Source organism: Lactuca sativa, chromosome 7, assembly GCF_002870075.4.
Source record: "Lactuca sativa cultivar Salinas chromosome 7, Lsat_Salinas_v11, whole genome shotgun sequence".
NCBI lineage: Eukaryota > Viridiplantae > Streptophyta > Magnoliopsida > Asterales > Asteraceae > Lactuca > Lactuca sativa.
Genome location: NC_056629.2, coordinates 30,471,856 through 30,489,647, shown reverse-complemented (window position 1 = coordinate 30,489,647; position 17,792 = coordinate 30,471,856). Strand labels below are relative to the sequence as shown.

Sequence of the window (17,792 nt, the reverse complement as noted above, 5' to 3'; positions counted from 1 at the left end):
TTTTGGTACTCTTCTTTTTTATAACATCTTTAACATTCTCTCTTCTATTTCTCTCATTTTTTGAGTCTTATTCGATTAAAAATTGGTTGTGCCACCCAAGTACTTTAATCTGAAAGTGTTATACATGATTTTTAGAATTTCCAAGTGTTTTTACTCCTCTTTTCTAACAGTTTATCCATGAACTAAAGTATCTAATCACAATTGAATTTTATTGGTTCTAAAATTTCAATATTCGTAATTGAATTAATTAGCTTGCAGATGACAATACAGAACCAATTAGAAACTACACCAATTCAATATGTTTATTATCCGGTTAAAATTCAATTAATATTTGGCTATCATCTTATTTGATCCATCCATTTATCATCCATTTATACTATCTAATTAATATTATTCAATATCACATTAGACGGTCAGGTTGAGTATAGAAAATATAGACATTTATATAAACATTGGCTTGGATAAAAATTGGAATACCAATAGCGAATATATTAAAGATAAAAGCAATTCAATCCATTAAATATATAGTTGGATCAGTTATGTTTGATTGACCATATTTAACTGAATTAGATGTATTAGCAATATCTTATATCCAATAGGATATGAATTATTTGATCCGGTTCTATAAAAAGAAATAATTTGTATATAATGATTTTTCTCCTTATACAACGGTTTATGTTTTATTGAGTTGTATAATATAACATTTTAATGCATAAATTATTTTGTATGGAGAAAAAATATAATGTAGTAGGAAGAAGTTCCATTTAACCCCACTTGTTTCTTATCGAAATATTCTGTTTTATTGAGTTGTATAACACAATATTTCAAAATGTATTAGGAATTTGTGATTTTGATATGATATTTACATTTGTATGGGCCAGTTGGGAGGGGATATCACATAATTCACGGGTTTTGAAAGAAGTTGCATTTAACCCGACTTTCGGCTTTCTGTTTCCTCCACCAGGTTTTAATCCTTTTTAAATTGATTATGAAATACGATATCAATTTCTTTTAAATATAATACTAGTGTCACTCATGTGTATAGATAAATATTACCTTTGTGATGTTGCATACACCAACACTTGTCGATTTATGACTCCTTATCGCAATACGATGTATTAGTTAGCCGACTATCGACGAATATGTGCAGGCCCGACTTAGGGCAGGGGCAACATGGGCAATGGAACAGGGCCCAAAATTTCCAGGGGCCCAATTTTTTTATAGTATATGATGTATCGTTCAGCCCAAGCAATCCAACATCATCCAAACAACGCCAAACGCCAAACCAAAGACAGCATCGCACGAAGCAGCAAACGATTGCAGGCGCAGTACTTCGTTTTCGTTAAAAAAAAGTTCGATTGCAGCAATCACATGCTTCAGTGACATCAATCATCGATTCGTCATTCATCCTCCTATACAACATATTTTATTTTTAGGTGAGGGTCAATCACATATTCACTTTATCAATGATTCTTCTTCTTCATTCTTGATTTGTGGTCCTACTAGGCTGCTAATGTAATAGATTATGAGAAATTAAGGAATTAAGGATTATGACTTTATGAGTTTGAAAATTATAATTGTCAATTCAATTGCATATTTGAATCAGTTGAATGTTTGAATGAATTATATATTAAATAGATTATAAATTTTTCAGATTCATGGTATGTTTAATTGTGTAACTGTTTATCTTTTAATTGTTCAATGTTTTGGATTCTTGAATGTTATTCATGAATGTTTAATTTTTTATCACTATGTTGTATTGTCATTATGTCATATTTTCAAATTGAAATCTGATTGAATGATTCACAATGTTGAATGAAATCAATGAATGATTTTGAAATAGATTATTAGAAACAGAAATTAAATTATGAGATTATGTTTATTGTATAATTTTTTATCAGAAATTTGGAATTCAGAAACCATAGTGTTTAAAAAATCAAATTATGTTTATTGTTTGTAAAATTGTAGAGATGAAGTCTAAACAATCATTCGGTAGTCAAAACGTAAAAAAGAAAAAAGAAAACAAGATGAAGAAAAGAAAAAGGCTGAAGTTGTTGCTCTATATAAGTTTATCCATAGACAACCTATTGAAGAGCATGTTGAAGAGCACACTGAAGAGCATGTTGAAGAGCAACAGCATATAGAAGTAGAAGAGGCAGAAGAGCAAGAACCCGCTAAAGAGCTTGTTGATATATATGATCCAAGAAGGTGGGAAAAACTTAATTCTGAAGAAATTAAACTTTTGGTCCAAAAAGGTCCTAAAAGAGATAATAGTATTATGTATGGTCCCTAGGATAAATTTGGTAGACGGTTTTCTGCAGCTTTATATACAAGAACTTTACCAAATTTGGAGAAGTGTGATAGAGAATGGCTAGTATATTCGAAAGAGTTAGACAAGATATTTTGGTTTTTTTGTAAAGTGTTTAGAAAAGGGATTTCAAAAGGGAAATTGGATGGTGAAGGTTATGCAGATTGGCACCATGTTACCACTAGGGTTAACCGTTAAAAAACACGAAATTTCATTGGATCATCTTACAAATTGGAATAAGTGGTCTGATATGCGTAAAAGATTGAACTTGAATGAAACAATTGATAAAGTTCAATACGAACAATTCAAGAAAGAAAGAGATTACTGGAAACAAGTCCTTTTGTGAATCATTGCAGTAGTGATGTTTCTTGCTAAACATAATTTAGCATTTCATAGATCCAATGAAAAGTTGTATAAAAAAGGTAACTATAAATTGTAATTTTTTTGTTCTAATTCCACCAAATATCTTTTGTTAATTATTATGACTGATTTCACTTCTTATTTGTTAATTTTATTTAATAGGTAACGGAAATATTTTGGGTGTCATTGAACTATTGGAAGAGTTTGACCCGGTTATCAAAGAGCATGTGCGGCGGATCACAAATGATGGACTTCATGTGCATTATCTTGGCAACTTAATCCAAAACGAACTAATATATTTGCTAGCTCAAGAAATTAAAAAAGAACATATCAAGAAGATAAAGGAAGTAAAGTACTACTCAATCATACTTGATTGTACTCCTGATTCAAGTCACCAGGAACAGATGACAATAATAGTGAGGTATTTAACATTATCATATAATTATGTTACTGTCAAGGAGTCCTTTTTAGGTTTCTTGAATGTTGATGATACCTCTGGAAAAGGACTATTTGATAATGGAGCCCATCATTTGTAATAATGGAGCAAACATGAAAGGAAAACACCAAGGAGTGCAAAAGAGATTTTTAGATATAAATCCTAGAGAATTTTACACTCCTTGTGGTTTCCATTCTCTTAATCTAACATTATGTGATATGGCTAACAAGTGTGTTAAAGGAAAGAACTTTTTTGGATTCATCCAACGCATTTATACTATCTTTGCAAATTCTACTAAGAGGTGGGAAATTTTGAAAGATAACGTTAAAGCTTAGAGTCTTAAGTCATTGTGTCAAACTAGTTGGGAAAGCCGGGTTGAGAGTGTACAGGGTATTAAACTTCAACTTGTGGATGTACGGGAAGCTTTACTTCAAGTTGAAGAAAATGCTAATAATTTTGTAATTGCAAGTGAAGCGACTTCACTGGCAGAAAAAGAACTTGGTGACTTTAAATTTTTGGTATCAACTGTTATTTGGTATGAAGTATTAAACCATGTGAGTACTGTGAGTAAGAAGTTACAATCAAAGGATATGCGTCTTGATAATGCTATTTCAGAAATAAACAAATTGATTGGGTACTTCAAGGATTATAGAGAAACCGGTTTTTCAAAAGCAATTGTTGAAGCTAAGGAGACTGCTATTGAAATGGGTATTGATCCAGTATTTCCACAAAAGCGTGTGATTGAAAGGAAAAAAAGGTTTGATGAGAGTTCAACTAGTGAAGAAGTTTCATTTACACCTAAATAGAATTTTAGAGTCAATAATTTCTTATTCATTGTTGATCAAGCTATTTCTTCTCTTGAGACAAGATTTGAACAATTCAAAGAGTATGAAAAAGTATTTGGTTTTTTATTTCCACATAATTTGAGGGGAATTAAAGATAAAGATCTTAAGTCGTATTGTCATCATCTTGAAAAAGCACTCAAGTTTGAAGAAAGATCGGATATTGATGCCGAGGAACTTTATACAGAGTTGAAATTACTTGGGACATTGGAAATCGATGAATTTAGCAACCTTATAGATGTTTTGAAGTTTTTGAAAGAACTTGATTATTTCCCAAATGCAAGCACTGCATATAGAATATTGTTGACTATTCCAGTAACAGTTGCATCTGCAGAAAGGAGTTTTTAGAAATTGAAGTTTGTGAAATCTTATTTACGCTCCACAATGACACAAGAAAGACTTAGGAGTTGGGCAATGATATCTATCGAGAATGAAATCTTAGAGAGTATAGACTATGAAGAATTGATCAACCAATTTGCAATCAACAATGCTTGGAGAGCTTCACGGATCGTCGGTTAGCTGTTAGGATATGTAATTACTCATTAAAATACTATGATTTTGCTTTGTTTATTGGTATAATATTTGTCGTCATTTTAATATAAAAAAATCCGTTTACGTAATTTAATTTGTTAGACGTTAAGGCCTAAGGGCCTTTTTTATCCACCTCGTCCTGGGCATTTGAATCTTCAGAACCAGCCCTGAAGATGTGCATCAAGTAAGGAAGAAAGATTCAATCATGCCTACGCACAACTCATAAATATTATTGCGCGTGTTTATGGTGTTTTGAAAGCAAGACTCCCAATCCTAAAGCAAATTACTCGTTATCTTTTTTCAGTGCAAAGAGACATAGTTGTTACTTGTTTCACAGTCCATAATTTCATAAGGAAGTGCAATAATATTCATGATGAATTGTTTATGGCATCCAAGGAAAATATAGGTCAACCAAAAGGGGGAAGAGTGGTGGCCAAAATGTACATGATATGAAATGGAGTTCACAAGGCAACGAATACATGGTTAATTTGCGTGACGAGATTGCGAATCGATTATTTTTTCAAATTAATTTTGTAGGATTTTATTTGGATTTTAGTTTGAGTTTGTAAATTTTAAAACATGTATGTTTGATTTGGATTTGTGTTTAATTTGGATTTATGTTTAATTTGGATTCTATATGATTTTTATATTTTTTTACAGATTATTCAAGAAGTTCATTAACTTATTTTATAAATAAAAACATTGTGTTCAACAAAAAGATAACATATAAGGGTAAAATTGTCATTATTATCATTCAGATCTTAAGATAACATATTTTATAAATAAAAACATTGAATTCAGCAAAAATATAACATATAAGGGTAAAATTGTCATTATTATCATTCAGAGGATCCAACCAAGCAACATTGAAAAATTCAGATCTTAAAAACCAGATCCTCTTAGAAATTCAGACCTCTTAATTTTTCAGATCTTAAGAATTCAGATCCTGCCAAACAACCCCTAAATATAACAACTACAAGAGCTATTTTTTGTAATTTAAAGTTAGCCTTCCTTCTTAGAGTAATTTACATAAATGGTCTTTGAAGTTTAGCCTGATATACACACATTTTTTTAACTATTGTTTTATACTCGTATAGTCTGTATATATTTGTTGCGTGGTTGGTCCCTTCATGCCGTAATAAACCTATATTTACCCTTATCCATTTATTTTTTAATTTTATGTTATTTATTTATATTCTTAAATTTTCTTCGTAAAAACTAAGCCCATTCACCTCTAAACTAACCCAGATACACTACCTCTCTCTCTCTCTATATATATATATATATATATATATATATATATATATATATATATATATATATATATATATATATATATATATATATATTCTAATAAAAGAATAGTTTTATTCTCTTTTTGACATGTGTCATCATATTATGTCTTCATAATTAATGCATATTTTATTTTTCTTTTGTCATGTGTCACCTATTATGTCTCCTAATTAATACATGTCATTTGTCAACCTATTGATTATTCATTTCAAATTTCAAATTTAAATTTTCAACTCTAATTACATTAAATTAGTAACATTAGAATAAAAATTAAAATTAAATTAATACAAATTATAAAGTTATAATTTTACATATTTATTTAAATCAATGATTATAATTTTATATAACTAAAAAATTCTCTTAATTAATAATTTATTTAAAATAAATGATTAATAATTTTGAGTTTTTTCACTATTAAAGTTTAATTAATTTTGTAACCGTGATTTCCACGGGTTATAAACTAGTATATATATATATATATATATATATATATATATATATATATATATATATATATATATATATATATATATATATATATAGGCTTAGGTTATTTTGTTTAAAGTAATTATTGTGTTATTGTAATCATAAATGTGGGCCAATCAAATTTACTTATTTTAAGAAAGTGATTAATATATATTATTGAATTAAATATAATTGAAAAAATCATCTTAATTAATTACAAGGGTAATTTAGTCAATTAATATAGATTTAATAAAGGAAAAATGCATTTTTAAGGGATCATAGAATCTATTAATTTTAAAAGTCCAATTTTACAAATTATAATTATTTTAATTCGGACATTCTGACAGAATATGTGTATGAGTATATTCAAAAAGAAAAATATTCTTGAACCATAAATAATAAAAAATTTCTTGAACCTATTTCTTTATCATGAATTTAAAAACTTCTAGTAGAATAACAAATTCTTGAACAATCAATTGAAAAATAAAAACAACATATACATTAATTCTTATAGAATACGGGTAACAATTGTCAATAATTACATCAAAATCTAACAACGACTAATACATTCTAAAAGAATAATGTGGTCCGTTTCAAATTTATGATCCGTTCTTCAAGCATCAATTTCTGTGATTCCAACAGAATTGGAATTCGTCATTCCATTCCAACAGAATTGGAATTCTTGATTCCGTTTTAATTTTGTGGTCCGTTCTTTAAGCATCAACTTCTGTGATTCCAACAGAATTGGAATTCGTCACTCCATTCCAACTTCTGATATTAAATAGAAAACATACCAAGGAAACAAAATCATTTCACTGAACTCAAGATCCGTAATTTAAAGAATCTTAAAGTTCCTTAATTAAACAGAAAACATACCTAGGATTCTTGTATAATAGGAAAGAGGGAGATATGTATGTTGAATCTTGAAAAGGGTCTCGGGAGTAGTGATAATGGTGTATTCTTCCCATCCAGTCAATCCCCAAAGTAGGTCACCTTTCTTGAAGTTTGAATGCCCAGAATCCACAACTTAAGCGACTCTGAATCCTGTTATGGGCTGCAAGAGCCAAGTTGTAACTTCCTACCCTTTAATTATAAGTGTATTACTAATTACTATTAAGAATATTATTATACAGATTCGTTGAAGAAGTTTAAAATGCTTCATTGGAAGCTAATGCACTCATAAAGGTGAAGATTAGGAATAAACAACAATTTACAGTTGAAAGATTAGTTGCATCAATTCAATTGAATAGCAAAGCACAAGTGCACAACCCTCATAACAAATCATTTAATAAACAAATTGCTTTCCCTAAAGTGAATAAAAAAAATGTGAGAAATGAGAGTGTAATACTGTAATTCATACTGAACCAGGAGTGACGGATTCAAGGTAACCGACTTGACATTTGCTTATCAGAAGACACAGGTATGGATCGCAGGAGAGATAAAGGTTCTTGAGAAGGACGCCATTGGAATCTTATGGTAGTTTGAGAGGGATGGAGGCGAAAGTTGTAAGGAGCATGTCTGATTCCTTGGGGGAAGCCATCAACGTAATCCTTCAATATCACCTGCTGATTTCTCACTTCTTCCATTTACCTGAGAAACCCTTGACGGACCATTCCTATAAGCGTTGATTGAACTCAGCCTCCTTGCGTGATCAGGTGTGCACCACCTCCCCTAACCCTACCAATTCCTCCACCACAGCATAGCAAATGCCACGAGTGCCACCGCTGACGAGAGCAGTCATTCCGGCGAGAGACCATCCGCAATTTGTAGTTGCAGAAGATGATGAAGGGTAGCTGGTGTCTATTTGTTCAATTTAGGGTTTAGAATCGGTTTCTAGATAAAGAGAGGAACGATATTTAAATTGGAGAGATACCATGATTATAGGGATTATTTTTGTAATTTATTAACCACATTACTAAATTACCCTTATTTATTATTTAATTATTTAATTTTGATTGGCCCACATTTATGCATACAATAACATAATACTTAGTTTAAACACATGAACCTATCTTTTTCGCTCTCTCTCTCTCTCTCTCTCTCTCTATATATATATATATATATATATATATATATATATATATATATATATATATCACTGTTGTAAAAATCCCAACTAGGTCCCGATTAATCCCTAAGCGCTGCTCAATCGATTAAAGGGCGGCTAACGATTAATCCCTGCATACATAATGAGTGAAACATTATAAAACGATGAAATTTTAAGATTTTGAAGAAGTTTTATTTCAATGGAAACAATCTGAGGCATGATTAGTGTTGTATTAATCATATTAACCTATTTTGTTATCATATTATTTACTAACTTTGATATGATATTAGTCATATTTAATATTTTAAAATACAACAAATTAGCAATTAATAGTCTCCGATTAATCTACCGATAAATCCCCACCTAGCTGATTAATCCCTTGACCCCACTCCGCCGATTAGCTTGATATATATATATATATATATATATATATATATATATATATATATATATATATATATATATATATATATATATATATACGGTAAGAAATTTTTTTGGTAGGAAGGGAAGAAGTTTTTTTTCTACATATTTTTCTGACGATCAAAAGAAATGAATCACTATATGAATCAAAAATAACATGATTCACCAAAAAAAATCTCCAAAAAACACACCGATGATTCATTTATACAATGATTTCGTTGTTATTCACTAAAATTGTCATAAAAATGAATTTTTTTTCTTAATTTACTTAAAAATGAATCATAAAGATGTTTTTTTGGGAATTTTTTCTTGTGAATCATCTTAGCTTTGAATCATCTAATGATTCATTTTGTATGTTCTCTAAAAAAATATGTAGAAAAAAACTTCTTTGTAACATCCCAAAATTCAAGGCCAAAAATTTCATTTTTAAATAAGTTATTACATAAAACCATCAATATAAAAACATTCGTTATAATATCTCGTGACAAACCAAAGTATCGGTAACCAAACATATTATCATAAAACCATATCATAGTGTAATCCCAAAGATCTCATGTGCGGAAAACATAGTGTGATGCGCTGCGATCGAGCCGACTCCTTTCCTTGAAAACAAAATAACTGAAACCAAAACTGAAACCCGTAAGCACGAAGCTTAGTGAGTTCCCCAGATACCACATACCATACAAACCAACTGATCCATACATGCCATACATAGCCAAGAGCCGTACATAACCATCATATCCATAATCAAGTAAGGTGCTATGTGCCAAACATAGTCTTGCCAAGGTGCTATATGCCAAACATAGTCTTGTGGTCATGCCACGGGCCGCACGTGGTCTTCCTGGTCAAGCCTGGGGCCACTCCCTGGGTCTTACAGACAAGTGCCAAGGGCCACCCCCCGGTCTTTCATGCCACACATAATAACATACAGTGCGCCAGGAGCCACCTCCTGGTCTTTCATACATATTGCCTAGGGCTAACCCTCGGGTCTTCCTACCACACATAATAACATATAGTACGTCAGGAGCCACCTCCTGGTCTTTCATACATATTGCCTAGGGCTAACCCCCGGGTCCCCTTATCATACATAAACTAAATGGGTCGGCATTGGTGCCTTAGACCCATACAAACAGTGAGGAGACTCACCTCGCACTGCTGAACTTTGTTGATAAACCCCTGGCTGCTGTTCGACTCTAAACCGCTGCCCCACTAGCTCCTCGAGCTACTAATATCAATATAACGCTTAGTTTCAAATTGAACTCCAGAAGTCGAACTAAGTCAACTCTGGTCAAAGTCAACCTTCCAGGTCAACCCTACTCGTCGAGTCTGCCTACTGACTCGCCGAGTTCATACGCTCATAATCCTTTCATTCGCGACTCGACTTGCCGAGTCAGCCCCTGACTCGCTGAGTCTACCGATTTCCGAGTCCTAGCCTGTCCAACTCACCGAGTCCCCACTTGAATCACTGGTCTGAGTCTTAACACGAAGGGTTTGGGGTTTCGCGACTTGACTCGCCAAGTCCAAGGCAATCTTCAACAGACTCGCCGAGTTGTTCATCCAACTCGTCGAGTTCATCCCCATCTTCATACTACTCACCGAGTCCACTCGAAAGGACTCGCCGAGTCGCTTCAGTTCTTACTCCATACAGTGGCTTTTCGAGCCATGCTGGGGCTCCAAACTGTAGATCCACTCTTCCCAAGCCTATTCCTCACGTAAAGTTGCAAACTTTACGTGGAACCAAAGAGATATGGGCTTAAAACACTCTAGGCCTTGGGGAAAAGTTTCTTTACCAACACACCAAACTGATACTTTATGGGTCTCTAGGCCAAGACACCCCTAGAGCTGAAGGGATCCATCTTGAGGACGCCCAAATCCCAAAATGCATCATACTTGGTCCAAAATCTCATAAAGAGGGACATGAAGAGATCTAACAAATAACAAGACAAGGAGGAAACTTGGTTACCAAAATGAGCAGCAAAAGAGATGAATCTTCTGGATCCACAACCTTCCTCTTGAACCCTCAACTCCTTCTTCTCATTCTAGGGTTCAAGAACACTCAAAATCCTTCAATATTGGCTCACACACTCAAAGAGAGCAGTAGAGTTTCGTGGGATAACTTCTGGACAATGGGGGATACAAATGAGGCTCATAGAAGAGGAATGATATGCTTAAATAGGGTACAAGTCCCGGAACTAGGTTTTTTCCCAACCCAGACCAGACTCGCCGAGTTAGTCTCCCCGACTCGCCGAGTCGGTCACTTAAGCCATGACACGGATCACGCTCCGACTCGTCGAGTTCCTCCTTGGACTCGACGAGTTAACCCCTTGACTTAGGGTTTTCCTTCCTTTCTTGGTCTTTCTGATTATGGGTGTTACAACTCTCCCCCACTTAAACTAAACTTCGTCCTCGAAGTCTGTCATGGCCAACTACCTTACCATCTGATCACCACTTAACCGCTAGGTACACCCTCTGCCCATCCGATCCAAAACTTGAAGATGTCATCTTCAGAATAACCCATTTCCTTACTACCCTTGAGTACAACACCTTTATCCAACCGGTAAAGATACTGATACTCCTGTTACACTTACCCTTGATTTGCAAGGGGTTTACCCTTCTAAGGTATTTTCCACAAGCAACAACCTTCCCAATTTCCTCCGAGGACCGATCTTTTGCTGAAACCGCAATCCCGGCCACTCCTAGTGTCGGCCATCATACCAATACTCACAGAATAACCCCAATACTGAAGGCTCCACCCTATCGTGAGAATTGAGACAATCCTTCGGGTAGCAGATCCCTCTCTGCTACGCTTAAGTCTCAGACGAGAATGGCGCCACTGAGCCAAATCCTTTACTCTGAGATCATTTGATCCCGCGATGAGCAGCTTAGCATCATCCGATTAGTTCACGGCTTTTCACACCGAATCCCTTACCATCATTCCTGCCTGAAGTCCTGGTGACTCCCATCCGCCTACCGGATGAACCGAGGCCGCCCCGATCCCGACTGTTCTATCGTTACCCGGAATACCGGTTTCCCCCATGCTACCTCAGAGATACGGGCCCCTCGCCCACTCTCCGCGAACCAAGCTACTAATGAAAGCCACGTCTTACCCGCAGTCTTACGCCACTCCTGGCCTCCAATGATCTACCGTCTTCCGGACCCAATCATCACGTGGCCCACTCACATCTGGGCTGCTGCCCTGCCCTGAACTTAACTATCTGAAAAACCCTGCCAAAGAATCACATACCTGATACATTCGCACTAGTGAATAGGGACCGACGAATGCTATGGGCTACTCCGTAGTCTCACTATACTCGCTCTGCCAACTAGCGAATGCTACGGCCACCCACATAGTCTTGCAACACTTCAGTGCTGCCCGCCATCTAAAGCTATGGGCCACCCCACAGTTTTGCTACACCAGTGCTATGGGCCACACCGCAGTCTTGCTATACCAGTGCTACGGGCCACACCGCAGTCTTACTAAACTAGTGCTACGGGCCACACCGCAGTCTTGCTATACCGGTGCTACGGGCCACACCGCAGTCTAACTATCCTCTTACTATCTGACCTCTGGTGAACACTACGGCCATCCGGTAGTCTGAAAATACCTTTCCACACGACTGGCTGCTAGCGGATGCTATGACTAACCCATAGTCGAGCATGTGATTCTCACAATTGGCAAGTTTCTGAACTTCCAGTTCACCCTTTCCTCAATTCACACAGCCACCTGGGCCGTCTTCCTTCCCGATAGGAGAGCAAAACTTATCCCGGTTCCAAACCACTACTGCTCCCATAACATGATTGCTCCTCCCTCACTTAGCTTCAGCTAAGTCCTTACTGCTTGTGAAAAACCCGAGGATTTCCATTCCTTCCTCCCTAGCACAATAGGCATGATAACTACCATCGCCTTGATGTCGCTAGCGATCTACCACTAGCCCATACCAAATACCGTACGATTACCAAATACTAGAGGAACACCTCCTGCATCCCAATACTGATAATCCCCTGGGCTCCAACTCATGCCCTTAAGGTCAGAATAACTAATGCTCAGAGCAACTCCATCAGTGATAGGCCACTTCCCTTGATGCTTCCCAAAGCTATCCCAAGTACCAAGACCAGAGCCACCAAACCCTGATAATGGTGGAGGGCTACTCCCCGTACCCTGCCCATCGTCCTCCACCCAACGCTCCTGAACCGCTTTTGGTCATAATCGGGATAATACTGGACACTTCGAACCCGAAGTGAGAGATGACCCTACACTAGCTACTAATAGTTCCTGGTATGCAATTGGCATAAGACAATTCTGAAAGTACAATCTGAATACAATCAGAGAGACAACTCATACATACTATTACCAGAGTCTGGGGTAAGAACAACCCTAATACACATGGAATCCAAAAAAAGCCATAGATACATACCTGCAACATTCCCTGTTGTAATCCAGATCTCCCTCATCTGTCACTGCAAGGCCCTACCCTCTCACCCATCCGTAAACCTCAAAGTTATCAGGGCAGACGCACTTCCTGCTTATCCCCTCATCGTCGGGCAGTCGGCCTTCTTGTGGCCCACCTGATTGCAGTGAAAACATAATGGGCTTGCCCCTTGTGGGCAGTCCCTGCTAACGTGACCAAAACTGTCACACTTGTAGCAGCCTGAACCCCTGGAACGACAAACTCCCTCGTGCAGTTTCCCGCACGTGCTGCACTGACTTCGGCCCTGCCGATCCACGAACCGCTGATCTGAAGTCTTGGTTCTCTTCCCGGGACCCTCCAAAGCATACATTTGATCCGACTTCCTCTTCGCAATGTGCTCCAAATGAATCTCCCTTTCCCGCGCCCTGGCAATCATAGAGTCCAAGGTCGGGCATGCCGAGAAGCTGACATGCTCCCGAATATCCGCTCTCAACATGTCATGATAGCGAGTCCTCTGCATCTCATCATCCCCTGCATACTGAGGCACCAATAAGGCCCTCTCCCGAAACTTGGTGGTAATCTCCGCCATCGACTCTGTCGTCTGTCTCATGTCTAGGAACTCTCTGGCCAACTGCTGAAGCTCCACCGCCGGTGCAAACTCTTCCTTAAACCTGGTCACAAAGTTGGGCCAGGTCATAGCCTCAAACGAGAGTTGCGCAATAGGGCCAAATCCAACACTCTGAGATTATTCCACCCTGATCACATATGACTTAGCGTTTTCACCTAATGGCTAACTCTCATCACTGAGAGTCCCACAAAGCACAAAGCAAGTAGCATTCAGACAAAGGGAAATCTAGCCAGAACATAATCAATCAATTCTATCCACACAACAAGAATTTGTGCTAGCATGCGATGGTAAGCTCATATAATCAGGCATAACCTAAACAGGCTATCCTATTGCTGTCTACTCAATACTAGCATGCAATCCTCATAAGCTGAAGCACATAAAGCAGGCACATAAGGCATCATTCCTAGATCCTTAGTCCTATTCTAGCATGTTGTTCTATTGAAACTGTAACATAATAATAACTTGTATGGGTATCCTAGGGTAAACTTACTCGAGCTCGACTGATTGCACGCATCACACACTTTGTTCTTCTCAAAGTCCTTTTTCTCCTTTCATATTCTTTTCAAATTAATTTATAAAATGGTTTTCTTCTTGAAAACTTTCATACCACGCCCTTAATTTGAGTTTAGACACACACCTAAAGGTATGTCCGAATCCCTCAAACCAAGGCTTTGATACCAACTTGTAACATCCCAAAATTCAAGGCCAAAAATTTCATTTTTAAATAAGTTATTACATAAAACCATCAATATAGAAACATTCATTATAATATCTCGTGACAAACCAAAGTGTCGGTAACCAAACATATTATCATAAAACCATATCAGAGTGTAATCCCAAAGATCTCATGTGCGGGAAACATAGTGTGATGCGCTGCAATCGAGCCGACTCCTTTCCTTGAAAACAAAATACCTGAAACCAAAACTGAAACCCGTAAGCACGAAGCTTAGTAAGTTCCCCATATACCACATACCATACAAACCAAATGATCCATACATGCCATACATAGCCAAGAGCCGTACGTAACCATCATATCCATAATCAAGTAAGGTACTATGTGCCAAACATAGTCTTGCCAAGGTGCTATGTGCCAAACATAGTCTTGTGGTCATTCTACGGGTCATATGTGGTCTTCCTAGTCAAGCCTAGGGCCACTCCCTGGGTCTTACAGACAAGTGCCAAGGGCCACCACTCCCCTCGGTCTTTCATGCCACACATAATAACATACACTACGCCAGGAGCCACCTCCTGGTCTTTCATACATATTGCCTAGGGCTAACCCCCGGGTCTTCCTACCACACATAATAACATACAGTGCGCCAGGAGCCACCTTCTAGTCTTTCATACATATTGCCTAGGGCTAACCCCGGGTCTCCTTATCATACATAAACTAAATGGGTCGGCATTGGTGCCTTAGACCCATACAAACAATGAGGAGACTCACCTTGCACTGCTGAACTTTGCTGATAAACCCCTAGCTGCTGTCTGACAACTCTCTAAACCGCTACCCCACTAGCTCCTCAAGCTACTAATATCAATATAACACTTATTTTCAAATTGAAGTCCAGAAGTCGAACTAAGTCAACTCTGGTCAAAGTTAACCTTCCAGGTCAACCCTACTCGCCGAGTCTGCCTATTGACTCGCCGAGTTCATACGCTCAGAATCCTTTCATTCGCAACTCGACTCGCCGAGTCAGCCCTTGACTCGTCGAGTCTACCGATTTCCGAGTCCTGACCTGTCCAACTCACTGAGTCCCCACTCGAATCACTGGTCCGAGTCTTAACACGAAGAGTTTGGGGTTTCGCGACTTGACTCGCCAAGTCCAAGAACAGACTCGTCGAGTCCAAGGCAATCTTCAACAAACTCGCCGAGTTGTTCATCCAACTCGTCGATTTCATCCCCATCTTCATACTACTCGCCAAGTCCACTCGAAGGACTCGCCGAGTCGCTTCAGTTCTTACTCCATACAGTGGCTTTTCAAGCCATGCTGGGGCTCCAAACTATAGATCCACTCTTCCCAAGCCTATTCCTCACGTAAAGTTGCAAACTTTACGTGGAACCAAAGAGATATGGGCTTAAAACACTCTAGGGCTAGGTCTTGGGGCAAAGTTGCTTTACCAACACACCAAAAACTGATACTTTGTGGGTCTCTAGGCCAAGACACCCCTAGAGCTGAAGGGATCCATCTTGAGGACGTCCAAATCCCGAAATGCTTCATACTTGGTCCAAAATCTCATAAAGAGGGACATGAAGAGATCTAACAAATAACAAGACAAAGAGGAAACTTGGTTACCAAAATGAGCAGCAAAAGAGATGAATCTTCTGGATCCAAAACCTTCCTCTTGAACCCTCAACTCCTTCTTCTCCTTCTACGCTTCAAGAACACTCAAAATCCTTCAATATTGGCTCACACACTCAAAAAGAGCACTAGGGTTTCGTGGGATAACTTCTGGACAATGGGGGCTACAAATGAGGCTGATAGAAGAGGAATGAGATGCTTAAATAGGGTACAAGTCCCGGAACTAGGGTTTTTCCCAACCCAGACCAGACTCGCCGAGTCGGTCACTTAAGCCGCAACACAGATCACGCTCCGACTCGTCGAGTTCCTCCTTGGACTCGACAAGTTAACCCCTTGACTTAGGGTTTTCCTTCCTTTCTTGGACTTTTTGATTATGGGTGTTACATCTTACCTTCCTAACAAAATTTTCCTTCTTATTTGATCTTGACTCTCTCTCTCTCTCTCTCTCTCTGTATATATATATATATATATATATATATATATATATATATATATATATATATATATATATATATATATATATATATATATATATATATATGATAAACCTTAAATCGCCAAACTTAAAGGTCATCATCCTCTTTTATCGAACCAATGTTATCACCATTCATACCACTCATCCAACATTGCAAGATTTCTATACCATCCACCACCATTTCGTTTATGCACCATCAACCATGACTTGTTTGTCGTTGTTCGATACAGATCCTATCTTATCTTTTCTAGTTCAAGAGCTTGAATAATATGCATATTTGTTCTTTCATACAATTTCCGCTATGTTAATCCACATTGATTCGATCTACACTTACTAGTATTGGATTTGTATGGGAAGAAATTCGATCTATCATGGTCGTCGACCGCCATTGGACCAATTACTTCAATCAATATCTTCTCTTTTACCTTTCATTATGTTAGACCATCTTTCTCCCTTCATTTCGCTCCATCGATCTCAAATATGAAATACACGAAATGATCATTTCATTTCATATCTATCAAAGATAAAATACGCAACAAGATAAAATTTGAAGAACCTTCCGAATAAAAATAATAAGACCTAGAGTTTACTTAAAACCATAAAAAGACCATTAGTGTAATTTGCTTTTGATTCTATTACAGGTCAAATTGTTAGAAGTGGTTGGATCCATGGGCGATTCCACTATGGTGCCTATATTGGCACCGGTAACCCCTGGTTTTTCGGATGCAATGTAAAAGTTTTTCAATTTTTTGTTATTTTTTTTTCTATTGTGCCACTACGTAGAAAAATATGTCATAAGCAACACCTACTACGAAATCGTGTGTCCGCTCCGGCTTGGATCATTAATATTGTGATATAATACCATAATTTTAATTTAAAGAGAAAATACAATCACTACTAGTTAATAATATTTAGCCAAAGGGCTTCTAGCCCAGCGGTATCAGGTGGTGCCCTCTCTCTTTGAGGTCGAGGGTTCAAGTCCCGTCGTGGACATAGGTGGAATTAGGTTTTAATTTAGGAGTAGATTAGTATATTTGTATTTGCCGGTTCAAAAAAAAGTTAACAATATTTAAAAAGATACTATTATTCTGCATGTAAATACATTATATATATATATATATATATATATATATATATATATATATATATATATATATATATATATATATATATATATAGAGAGAGAGAGAGAGAGAGAGAGAAATTAAATATCCTCCTACTATTTGTTCCTACTTTTCCTCCTACCATATCAAATGTTTACATGTGCCACAATAA

The 17,792-nt window shown here is 36.9% G+C and overlaps 2 protein-coding genes across 2 annotated transcripts; both read left to right on the top strand.

Moving 5' to 3' along the window:
* The first annotated feature begins 1,230 nt into the window (after positions 1-1,230).
* On the top strand, positions 1,231-2,654 carry LOC111884637 (uncharacterized). Its single transcript, XM_023880938.1, has 4 exons — positions 1,231-1,328; positions 1,655-1,661; positions 1,997-2,273; positions 2,428-2,654. The coding sequence occupies exons 1-4, from the start codon at positions 1,231-1,233 to the stop codon at positions 2,652-2,654; spliced, it is 609 nt and encodes a 202-aa protein (XP_023736706.1).
* A 15-nt stretch (positions 2,655-2,669) lies between these two features.
* On the top strand, positions 2,670-4,294 carry LOC111884638 (uncharacterized). The gene is made up of 4 exons (XM_023880939.1): positions 2,670-2,730; positions 2,831-3,089; positions 3,466-3,861; positions 3,973-4,294. Exons 1-4 carry the CDS (start codon positions 2,670-2,672, stop codon positions 4,292-4,294), a joined length of 1,038 nt encoding a protein of 345 aa, XP_023736707.1.
* The last annotated feature ends 13,498 nt before the right edge of the window (positions 4,295-17,792 follow it).